This window comes from Eptesicus fuscus, chromosome 11, assembly GCF_027574615.1.
Source record: "Eptesicus fuscus isolate TK198812 chromosome 11, DD_ASM_mEF_20220401, whole genome shotgun sequence".
Classification (NCBI taxonomy): Eukaryota; Metazoa; Chordata; class Mammalia; order Chiroptera; family Vespertilionidae; genus Eptesicus; species Eptesicus fuscus.
In genome coordinates, this window is record NC_072483.1 from 63,333,783 (window position 1) to 63,345,579 (window position 11,797).

General features: G+C 45.4%; 1 protein-coding gene across 3 annotated transcripts in view; it reads left to right on the top strand.

The window, feature by feature from the left end:
• PDE6D (phosphodiesterase 6D) overlaps window positions 1–10,401 on the top strand; it is a 50,713-nt gene extending 40,312 nt beyond the window's left edge. For all 3 annotated transcript variants that reach the window (XM_008138390.3, XM_054723387.1, XM_054723386.1), the window contains exons 2-5: window positions 4,278–4,366; window positions 7,029–7,154; window positions 7,872–7,977; window positions 9,796–10,401. In XM_008138390.3, coding sequence (XP_008136612.1) covers window positions 4,278–4,366; window positions 7,029–7,154; window positions 7,872–7,977; window positions 9,796–9,877 — 403 coding nt within the window. In that variant the 3' untranslated portion in view covers window positions 9,878–10,401. The remainder of the gene's footprint in view (window positions 1–4,277; window positions 4,367–7,028; window positions 7,155–7,871; window positions 7,978–9,795) is intronic.
• The last annotated feature ends 1,396 nt before the right edge of the window (window positions 10,402–11,797 follow it).

Below are 11,797 nucleotides of genomic sequence, written 5' to 3' on the forward strand. Positions count from 1 at the left end.
ACTCATCTAAGTTTGCTATCCAGTTAGCACCCTCTTTCCTTCTCTGAAGTACCACAGTTTGGATGGTAAATTACAGGACACTGTGAATCAGCCAATTAACATTTTCAGAGGGGCTGAACAGTTGTGCACAGTCTTCCTCCTCTTCCCATCAATTCCAAATCGTTCTATGAAAGGCAGTAGCCAAGACAACTCCTATAAGCCAGTGTTATGTTAAAGTAGGAAAAACTGGAGTCTTATCCTAAACTTGCTGAGCTCTTCTATTTTGTTCCCCTCTGTCTTGGTGCTATCTCTTCACTCTGTCTCTTTCTGAGAAACTTTTTCTCTCACTCTCATTCTTATGTCTTTCCCTCTGTTTGTGTGTGTTCTGTGTTTCCTTCCTTTTTCCCATCTTTGCCTTCCCTGTTCCCTCTCTCTACTATCTTCCCCTCCCCTAATCTCCCTCATTGCACCCTCTTCCCTCAACTGGCCAGTGAGGTAGTGGCATGCACAGTGGCTCTGTTCTGTTTAATATATAAAAACGGATGTGAACCATTTTCATTTAAAACTAATTAAGACTCCAAGAGCCAGTGTATCATTCCAAAATGCTTCTAGATGGTTGTTTCAAAATATTTTAAATTCTTTATTCCAGTCCCTGCATTCACATCTCTAGAGGAAATTTACCTAGTACCCCATTCATCTAACTGGTTTCTTCCAAACCCCAAGCCTTCCCTTCCCACTCTGCCACCACCTCCATGAATGCCTTTTCTACCTCAGATCTGTCCCCAGCTCCTGCCCTGGACTGAAGTCATACCAGATCACATCTATTCTTTAACATAAGAGGACTTACATTACCTTCTGTGGTGAGCCAAGTCTCTTTTTCTTCCATAATGTTTATCTTCATTTACTTTTTCTTTTTAATCTTTCCTAAGGCTTTACAGTTTACAAACTATTGATTTTGCTCTGAAGTGTATTGTTTTGGCTCTGAAGCTTATTTTAAAGATGCTCTTACTTTTACGTATGAGAGTGCTTCTTTTACGTATGAGAGTGCTTCTTTTGTCTGTCTAGTTGCAAATAAAAGGCCACCAAGGACAGCTTTCCCCTGAGCCATGGCATCCCAGTCAAGGAATGTTCCTTTGTGCTTGTCCTGTGCACAAATAATAGGGAGCTTTTTTTTTTTTAAAGAAATAAACAACAAAGATATATTCAAGGGTCTTAGAGTTTCAAAACACAATTAGACAAAAACCCAGAAGTGTACTGAAGAAGAAAGGAAAGTTATAAGTTCTTTTTTTTTTTTATAAGTTCTTATAGAGACTAATCAGTTCTGTATTCTTAGTTGGTCCAAGACACTTATCAGTTGGATGTCAGGCGGTCTGGGTGATGGATGCCAGGTAGTCTGGTCATGTAAGACCTGGCTGACCCAGAAGGTGGTATTTATAAATAGTCCTCCTGGCCCTCTCCTTAAAGCTTGTCCACCTAATCCTCTCCTCTCTCAAGATTGGAAGTGACTTGCCGTTTGAGTCTTAAATTCTCTTAAAAATCTGGTTAGCAAAAAGCTGTCATAACAAAAATGTTTTCAGCCAGATGATGACCAGCCATCAAAGCTTACCTTTCATTTCCAACATTTTTAGCCAAATATGCGCCCTCTTTAGAGGACCAGCTTTCCTTATTATTTTTCTAAGACACCTACCTCAATAATTTTTTTTTCTTTTTACTAGTAGGCTATCATGGATTTGTATTTTTAATATTTATAAAGCTGTTCCCAAATGGCTGCATCTCCACCATGAACTCAGAGCCTTCCTTTTCACCTTTAAACCTACAGAACATGGAGGGGCTCTAAGTGGCCTCAAGCCTATCATCGTTGGATGGAGCTCAGTTTTTATTTCTTTAATTTTGAATTATTTATTAAGGCTTTTCTTTGCTGACCTGGACCAATGACAATAATGCTTTTCTGGAAGCTGCTAGGTCTGATCCAGTTGTTGCTTTGTGAGGGGAGCCCCTTATTTCAGTAGTCTTGCCCCCACTTGAATATGAGCCTGGAACTTTAGAAGTAATTTTATTTTTGTTATTTAAGAAAGTCTGGTGTCCACTGTGGCTGGATTGGTACATAAGAGACTCTCTGTAGAGAAAAAATGAAAAGCATGCACAAAGGAGGTCAAATGAGTAGTGTCTTCTGAAAACGTTAGGCTTAAATGTCTAAGGCCATTCAGTTTATTTTTTAAATATATTTTTATTGATTTCAGAGAGGGGGAGAGAGAGAGAAACATCAATGATGAAAGAGAATCATTGATCGGCTGCATGTCGAGCCCGCAACCTGGGCATGTGCCCAGGACCCTTCAGTCTGTAGGCCAACGCTCTATCCACTGAGCCAAACCAACTAAGGCTAAGGCCATTCTGTTTAGATCTGAGCTCAGAATGGACTTGCTAGAGCAGTACTATCTATTGTTGTATTTCTCCAGTTGGGGAAGCTTTCTCTTAACCCCAAAAGAGACCCCAAAATGGGGAAACATATTTGTAGTCATTAGAACTGTAAGACACGACCTAAACAAGTATGTATACTTTTGACTTGCTTTTTAATTTAGTTGTTTAAAAAAAAAAGTGGAGTTTAGAAATATGAAGCAGAGAGAAAACCACCTAGGTATAGAAGAGCAGCAGTACCTGGTGATGTAATGAGCACAGGAGAGCTTGTTAGGAATGCACTCCAGGCGGAGAGTAGCACAGCCAACACAACTTCAAAGCAGTGGGTTTGGGACGGGGGGCGGGGGAGGGACGTGGTTCACAAGCAGGTGGAGGCCACAGGAAGCTAGTATACCCATCACATTCAAGGCACTTTGCTGGATAACCTTTAGTTATCTTTTGTAACTTTTCTTATACAACAGCAAAATGTAGAAATAATCTTTCCAATGAGTTAAATGTAGTACCATTACATACATAATGATCTTAAAAATCCGTGTTAGACCTACTAGCCACATTTAGAGCGCTGGTTCTATTTCGGTCAAGGACACGTAACGTGGTTGCAGGCTTGATTCACAGCCCCAATTGGGGAGGGGGAGGGAAAGAGGGTAGGAGGCAACCAATCAATGTGTGTCTGCCTCACATCGATGTTTCTCTCTCTGTGTTTCTACCCCTCCCTTCCACTCTCTCTAAAAGAAACCAATGGAAAAAAATATCTTCTGGTGAGGATTAACCAAAACAAAAACAAACAAAAAACTGTGTTATTCAGGGTTGTCAACTGCAAGCTACCCAAACAGTGAGGAAGGCTCAAAGGCTCTCTGGGGCTTTGAAAACTGACTGGCAGTGGAGGACCAGGGCCCATAGCAGTGGTCACACTGCAGGAATGGCCAGGTTGGCACTACCTGCTGCCCGCCCCCCCTGAAGAACTGCTGGCTTTTCCTCAGGTCCTGTGTGACTACAGTTTCAGAACCCCAGAATGAAGTACCCAGGGGTCTGAGCCTAGTTATGTCCTTGCCTCCAGCTGCACCAGGACCAGGAAAAAAGGTTCTGAATCTTCTAGTTGCTATAGTGCAAAGCAGTCACTGCCTCCCATTGGGGAAGGGAGGCTGCAGTGTGCTGTTGGGAAGAGGATTTGGTTGCTAGACAGCAAAAAAAAAAAAAAGACATAAGCTATATCAACTATTTGAATTGAAGCTCAATTTCTTTACAAATATTAACCATCTTTCTCATACTTAGCCATATTACCTATCTTTCTCATACTTAGCCTCCATGCATGGATAATATTAATTTTCTTTTCCTTTAATGATTTGTCCATAGTTTTTAAAAACTAAACAACAACAAAAAAACCTTTGTTTCCATTTGAGCTGTTTGGTTCTGCTATCAAAGTGTATATTTTTCTAGATTTCTTTTTTTGTTCTCTTTTTAAAAATTTTTAAATTGATTTCAGAGAGGAAGGGAAGACAGAGAGATAGAAACTTCAGTGATGAGAGACAATCATTAATCAGCTGCCTCCTGTATGCCCCCACTGGGGATCGAACCAACAACCCCAGCATGTGCCCTGACCAGGAATCGAACCATAACCTCCTGGTTCATAGGTCGATGCTCAACCACTGAGCCACACCGGCAGAGCTGCACTGTTCATTTTTTACCTCTTTCTAGATGTGTGCAATCTTTGGTTCTTATGTTGTAGATGAAAATATCTCCTCCGGGTTTCATGCTTCTTCCTTTACATGTCTTATGGACTCGCCTACACAAACTTATTTGCTTGGATGGCACTTAGCAGTTAGGCCAAGTACAAAGGAGAAGTCACTTTTGGTGCCTTATTTTTCCTCAATATATTTGATCAGAAATTGGATGAACCTCCGGGATGCTGAGACAGGGAAGATACTCTGGCAAGGAACAGAAGACCTATCAGTCCCTGGAGTGGAGCATGAAGGTACTTTCCGACCCTTTGTCTGCAAAGCTCTTGATGATTGGGGAGCAGGGCCTAAGCATTATAGAGTTAAGTCAATGCAGACCTAATAGGAGGGTGAGCCCTGGAGGCACAGCACATTAATCTACATGTTACTGAGATTTCTAGTTTCTTTCTTGTTTCTGACTCGCACTTCCCAGAACCCACTTTGTGTTGAAATTTTAGCATTAGAATATACCTAAAGATATAAACTAAGACTCAACTTTTTTTCCCCAATTAAAATTTGCATTTTAATCTCCCTTAAATAAAAAGAAAAACTAAGGGGTTAAAACCAATAGAACAGAGTAGAGAGAAGGTGCCCATTCAGCCCCTTTCCTGATGACAGTAGCTAGGTAAAGCCTTTATTTTTTTTATTTTTATTTTTATTTCTTTATTGATTAAGGTGTCACATATTTGTCTAGGTAAAGCCTTTAAACGCACTTAATCTGATGTGCCTTAATGATCTTTCAGTCAAATACACTTTACCAATTGGGGACCTCTTTAATTAAAAAGTGTAATTTTGTTACCAAGGCATTCTCTGAAATTTAACATAGAAAATGGGCTCTCTAAATCAGTTTCCAGAAACTTGAAGCACCACAGTAATGTGCTTTAATTTAGAATGGCTTCAATATTGGTCTCGGCCGAACCCAGGGGCACGGCGTCACCCGGACTAAGGGGCACGTGGCCTCACCCATACCCAAGGGGCGCGTAGTCTCACCCGGGCCTGGGACCCCGCCTCACCCGGATGGATCCAGGGGCGCACGGCCTCACCCGGACCCAGGATCTGGCTTCACCCGTACCCAGGGACGCTTGGCCTCTCCCAGACCCAGGGGCACGTGGCCTCACCCGGGCTTAGTTGCACAAGGCCTCACCTGGTTCCAGGGACACATGGTCTCTCCTGGACCCAGGGACGCTTGGCCTCTCCCAGACCCAGGGCCACTTGGGCTCACCCAGGCCTAGGTGCACGAGGCCTCATCTGGATCCAGGGACGCATGGTCTCACCCGGACCCAGGGACGCTTAGCCTCTCCCAGACCCAGGGGCACGTGACCTCACCCGGGCCTAGGTGCACGAGGCCTCATCCGGATCCAGGGACACATGGTCTCACCCGGACCCAGGGACGCTTGGCCTCTCCCAGACCCAGGGCCACTTGGGCTCACCCGGGCCTAGGTGCACGAGGCCTCACCCGGATCCAGGGACACACTGTCTCACCCAGACCCAGGGATGCTTGGCCTCTCCCAGACCCAGGGCCACTTGGGCTCACCCGGGCCTAGGTGCACCAGGCCTCACCCGGATCCAGGGACACATGGTCTCACCCGGACCGAGGGACGCTTGGCCTCTCCCAGACCCAGGGCCACTTGGGCTCACCCGGGCCTAGGTGCACGAGGCCTCACTCGGATCCAGGGACGCATGGTCTCACCCGGACCCAGGGACACTTGGCCTCTCCCAGACCCAGGGCCACTTGGGCTCACCCGGGCCTAGGTGCACGAGGCCTCACCCGGATCCAGGGACACATGGTCTCACCCAGATCCAGGGACGCTTGGCCTCTCCCAGACCCAGGGCCACTTGGGCTCACCCGGGCCTAGGTGTACGAGGCCTCACCGGATCCAGGGACACATGGTCTCACCCGGACCCAGGGACGCTTGGCCTCTCCCAGACCCAGGGCCACTTGGGCTCACCCGGGCCTAGGTGCACGAGGCCTCACCCGGATCCAGGGACACACTGTCTCACCCAGACCCAGGGATGCTTGGCCTCTCTCAGACCCAGGGCCACTTGGGCTCACCCGGGCCTAGGTGCACGAGGCCTCACTCGGATCCAGGGACGCCTGGTCTCACCCGGACCCAGGGACGCTTGGCCTCTCCCAGACCCAGGGCCACTTGGGCTCACCCGGGCCTAGGTGCACGAGGCCTCACCCGGATCCAGGGACACATGGTCTCACCCAGATCCAGGGACGCTTGGCCTCTCCCAGACCCAGGGCCACTTGGGCTCACCCGGGCCTAGGTGTACGAGGCCTCACAGGATCCAGGGACACATGGTCTCACCCGGACCCAGGGACGCTTGGCCTCTCCCAGACCCAGGGCCACTTGGGCTCACCCGGGCCTAGGTGCACGAGGCCTCACCCGGATCCAGGGACACACGGTCTCACCCGGACCCAGGGATGCTTGGCCTCTCCCAGACCCAGGGCCACTTGGGCTCACCCGGGCCTAGGTGCACGAGGCCTCACCCAGATCCAGGGACACATGGTCTCACCCGGACCCAGGGATGCTTGGCCTCTCCCAGACCCAGGGCCACTTGGGCTCACCCGGGCCTAGGTGCACCAGGCCTCACCCGGATCCAGGGACACATGGTCTCACCCGGACCGAGGGACGCTTGGCCTCTCCCAGACCCAGGGCCACTTGGGCTCACCCGGGCCTAGGTGCACGAGGCCTCACCCGGATCCAGGGACACATGGTCTCACCCGGATCCAGGGACGCTTGGCCTCTCCCAGACCCCGGGCCACTTGGGCTCACCCGGGCCTAGGTGCACGAGGCCTCACCTGGATCCTGGGACACATGGTCTCACCCGGACCCAGGGACACTTGGCCTCTCCCAGACCCAGGGCCACTTGGGCTCACCCGGGCCTAGGTGCAAGTTTCTTTTTCTTTACCAGCCCGTGTTCCGAAGAAAATTCTCAAGTGCAAGGCAGTGTCTCGAGAATTGAACTTCTCTTCAGCAGAACAAATGGAAAAATTCCGCCTGGAACAAAAAGTTTACTTCAAAGGGCAATGCCTAGAAGGTATTCTGCTGCTCCGTGCCTAAAATCCAGGCTTAGGGTGACAGGGACAAAAGGCAAGACCCAATGAACTATAAAACACTACTTTGATAACATTCTTTTTTTTATATATATACATTTTGCAACTCAGTTTGTAACAGGATTCCTACACCCTGCAAGATTGGGGACCCCCAGTGAGAATAATCAGAAACAAAGCTGGCACTATAAGGGGCTTTGAGCTCAACAAAAGCTCAACACTATGGGCCAGGCATTGGTGCCTGCTTTGACGGTCACAGGGAAGCTGCTGATTAGAGCCTGGTACAGTGCTCTCCACAGTCTCACAGATTTGACTGGCAGGGCCACTCTGCATTGAGTTTTCACCATGAAGTATGAGTGCACATGTGTGTCCTAGAGCTAAAATTCCAAGTGAAAAGGCCTATTCTATACTTCTGTTCTATATTTCTATTTACATCCAGCCTTACTTCTAAGAAAACTTTGCTTATACTGTATTCACCCACTGGTCCCAGTTCTTTAGACTCAAGAGCATAGGGACTAGGCCTCTGGTGTGGTTCAGAGGACAGCCTAAGGGAGTCCGTTTTTATGCCTCTGTGCTGGGAGGTTTCTGATGGCTTCATTGGTGGTTCTCAAGGTAAAAAAGAGGCCCGCTCTAAAGGAGGGGGACAAGGAGCCCTGAGACTCTATCTGGGATGCCCACTCATCCAATTTTCCTTCTTCCCGCAGAGTGGTCCTTCGAGTTTGGCTTTGTGATCCCGAACTCCACAAACACCTGGCAGTCCCTGATAGAGGCAGCGCCTGAGTCCCAGATGATGACCGCCAGCGTGCTAACGTGAGTGAGCAGGCCGCAGGAATTGTGGATGTGTGCTAGAAGCAGGCATTCCAGACAGGCCGGACTCATGGTCCTGTTCAGTGGGCAGGCCACCTACTTTAAAAAGAGGCTAAAAGAGTATCCAGGGGTATCTGAGTTTACAGGTACTGACTTTTGTCATATGAAAAAGGCAGTGTGATCAAATGGAAAGGATAGAAAACTTTAGACCTTTAGAGTAAATTCCTGATTAAACTTGACTAGTTATGTAATCTTGGACAATCTATTTTACCTCTCTGGTCCTTATTCTTCTCTCTAAATATAGAATTAATAATTCTCTTTCACAGAGGTGTAGTGAGAATAAAGTGAGATGCCATAGAAGGAAGCTGGCATATAATATATATTATATTAAATCCATGCTAATTTCCTCCCTTTCCTGACTACCAAACTTCTGGTACTCTGTACTTTGTTTAAATGGCCTTTAACAGAAACTGGTAAAGTCCTAATTCTGTTTTAGAGGATAATGTTTGGTTATAGTTTTTCATTATACCTTGCCATATTAATAGCTGTGCTTCCTACTCAAAGAATAATCACTTTGTCCTTTGTCCAAAAACACTGTCAATAACTACCCACCCACCATTTTATCTTAGGAAAAGATATTTGTCTTTCAAAGGTTTTAGTAAAGTGCCTAGTAATGAGTTATTCACACAGGTAATTGTGTAATGTTGGATCATCTCTCTAAACAGGCCCTTTATGAAAGCCATGTTGAATTTGTAAATAGAAGTTATATATAAGTCTTTGGTAGTTTTTTAATTACAATAGTAGGTATTTTTATATTCTATTTTTATATTCTATAAATAGTAGGTATTTTTATATTCTATAAAAAACCAGTATTTTTATATTCTATGCTTATTTACCTATCTTATAATTAATTATCAGCAAAAATGTATCTTCTGGTTATTAATTGCCCTGGGAAAATACAGCATAGTATGTAGAAGGGCATTTTTTAGATTTTATTAACCATAATCTGACTTCTTGTCCACGCCTGATTTCTTTTAGGTACTAGAACCAGTAAGTCTTTGATAATATATATAGGTTATTGAAGTCATATATTACTTTTTAGAACCCCAAAACAGTACCTCTGTTGCCCTTAACTCAGTTCCCAACACAGATCTGTCATTTGGGGTTCTTTCGTTGCCAGCCATAGAAATTGACCCTGACTAACATGACAGAGTTGAAAGGGCTGAGCTCTGGGCAACTTGAAGAATGCAGGTGGCAAAAATCTGTGGATGTTTTCTTCAAGGAGCAGCCATAGGGAAGGAGCCTGCTCAAGGGAGAGAGCCTGATTGGCCCAAATTACATCCTTTGTCCACCCTTTTGCCAGGAGAGGGAGGAGCCACTTGATGGACCCTTGGACTGGAGATGGGTGGTTCCCCAATAGAAGAGCAAAGTGCTATTACTCGAAGTGAGGAGAACAGATGAAGGACAGACCAACCCACAGCAGTGTTGTAGGGAAAGATACCACCTCTGTGTATCAGAAAATCAGTCATATTTATAAGCACCCTGTGTGCAGAGCACTCTACTAAGGGCCTTAAGTGTACCAAGGATTAAGAAATGCTCTCTCTTCTGATTTCTGAACTTGAGGAAGGCAAACCTTGTCACATAAGTTAAATGTCATATTAGACTTCTAACCCCATGTAGACACAGATTTGAATGTCCCCAAGCCAAGATGATAGGTGGGTATATGTCCAGGGGCCCATCAAACCCAGATTGAAATCACTTTCTGGAAATGAAATCTGTTGCCTAACACATCACTCTTTTGCCATCTCTTCTTACTCACAGTGGGAATGTTATCATAGAGACAAAGTTTTTTGACGACGATCTTCTCGTAAGCACATCCAGAGTGAGACTTTTCTACGTTTGAGAGAAGAATGTATTGCATTTCAAGAATTTGGGTTTTGGGGGGAATGGAGGAAACTGTTTACTTTTTTCCTCCACACATTTGATTTTTGACACTTCCACCCCTAATTCCCTCTACAACAAAACCCACCTGCGGCCACAAGGGGACCAGCTCTGCATAGGTAACCAGATGGCTTTTTTCCCTCAAGCTGCCATCTTCCACTGACCAGGCTAACTCCCCACCTCAGACCAGGGCAGAGGGCATGCCTCAACTCTTTCCCAGGGTAAACACGGGACAAACACACACCAGGAGCCAGTGCAGGAGCCGATGCTGTTCCTGTCACCCTCCCTGCCTCCTCCTTGGGTCCTACAGGGCACACATCTTCTTTTGGCCCCTGGCTTTGAAAAAATTCATGTTCTTGACCCATATTTAGTCTTTTCCTACCTTTTCTATTTCATACATTCTCATACATTTAACTTGTAAAATAGACTGTGTTATTATTATGTAATGAATTGAAATATGAATTAAAATATTCCTACAGTCTTTAACATGGCACTGCTTTCATCTCTCCTTTTTCTGGAATACAAACTTGGCTCCATGATGAGAAAATGACATTTATCAGACCGTAGGATCACAATTCTGTTTTACTCCAGAGACCGGCTGATAGATCTTATGGTTCCTGAGTGCTTCAGTTGCTGATTTCCAAGAATAGCAAGACCTATGACCTTAATACTTGTCTTTTAGACATTATATTTAGTGGTTCTCTTTCACAGCATACATGCACCCTGTCTTTGTTGGTTTGTTGTTTTTAACTTTTTCTATTTATTTAAAATGTTCATTTGTTTAAGAGGTTTCCAGAAAGAAGATGTTCTAAGTTGGTAGGGTAGGGACTCATATTCCTAAATGAGAGAATAAGTTACAGAATGAAGAAAAGATCTTCCTGAAGTTGACTGGAGAACACTGGGAAAGCACCTGGGATGCTGTGGGATGCTGGAAGGCCGTGAAAATCAGTCAGAGAAGTTCATGTGGGAGAGAAGTGATTATACATCAATAGTGCTTTCCAGTCTGATGTGAGAGAGAACATTTAAAAGGGTTCTTTTTTAGGAACTTACCTCTGAGTTACCAGTAGCCTCCACTATCCTTTATAAAATACCAATAATTAGTCCCTGGCCACGTAGCTCATCGTCCCAATATGCCAAGGTTGCAGGTTCAATGCCTGGTTAGGGCACATACAAGAATCAACAAATGAATGCATAAATAAGTGGAACAACAAATCAATGTTTCTTTCTTGCTCACTCCCTCCCTTTCTAAGAAAAAAAAATCAATAAATATAAAATACCAACAATTAAAAGTTTTCAGGTTACCACAGTAGTAAGGCCGGGGGCGAGGAGAATACACTCAGAGACCTGCCCTCTGCCGTAGCCCCTGCTCCCAGTCCCTGCTCTGTTGCTGAAGGGGCTGTTTGCATTGGTGGAGAGGAGGAGCTGTACATTTTTAGTATATTATTGCCATTTTTCAGGGACAGTTCTGTCCCTCACATTAGATCTATTGTCTTAAAAGCTAATTTTTAATTATCAAAGATTGTATAAAATAAACAACAAGGTAAAAATGAGTGAAGGTTTCCTTTTGCTTTCTGAAAATGCCATCTGTTCTCAGAGTGAACTCATCTCCTTTCCTTTTCCTGAACCATGTCTGCTCCCCAGAATTCCAACAGGCAGGGCTATCAGGGGCCTGGACACATTCCAGTGGAGAAAGGACTTCCCAGGGAATGCTGTTCTATCTGCTTAGAGCCTCCTTCACTGCCCTTCCCCAGTCACTCAGCCAGTCAGAACTGTAGGGACACCCTTCTCTGCTATCTTCTATGAGAAAAACAAAATGAATTATAGCCCAGTTATTTGAGCAGCATGCTTAAGGAACAAGAGTGGTTCCAGTCTGACCTGGGCA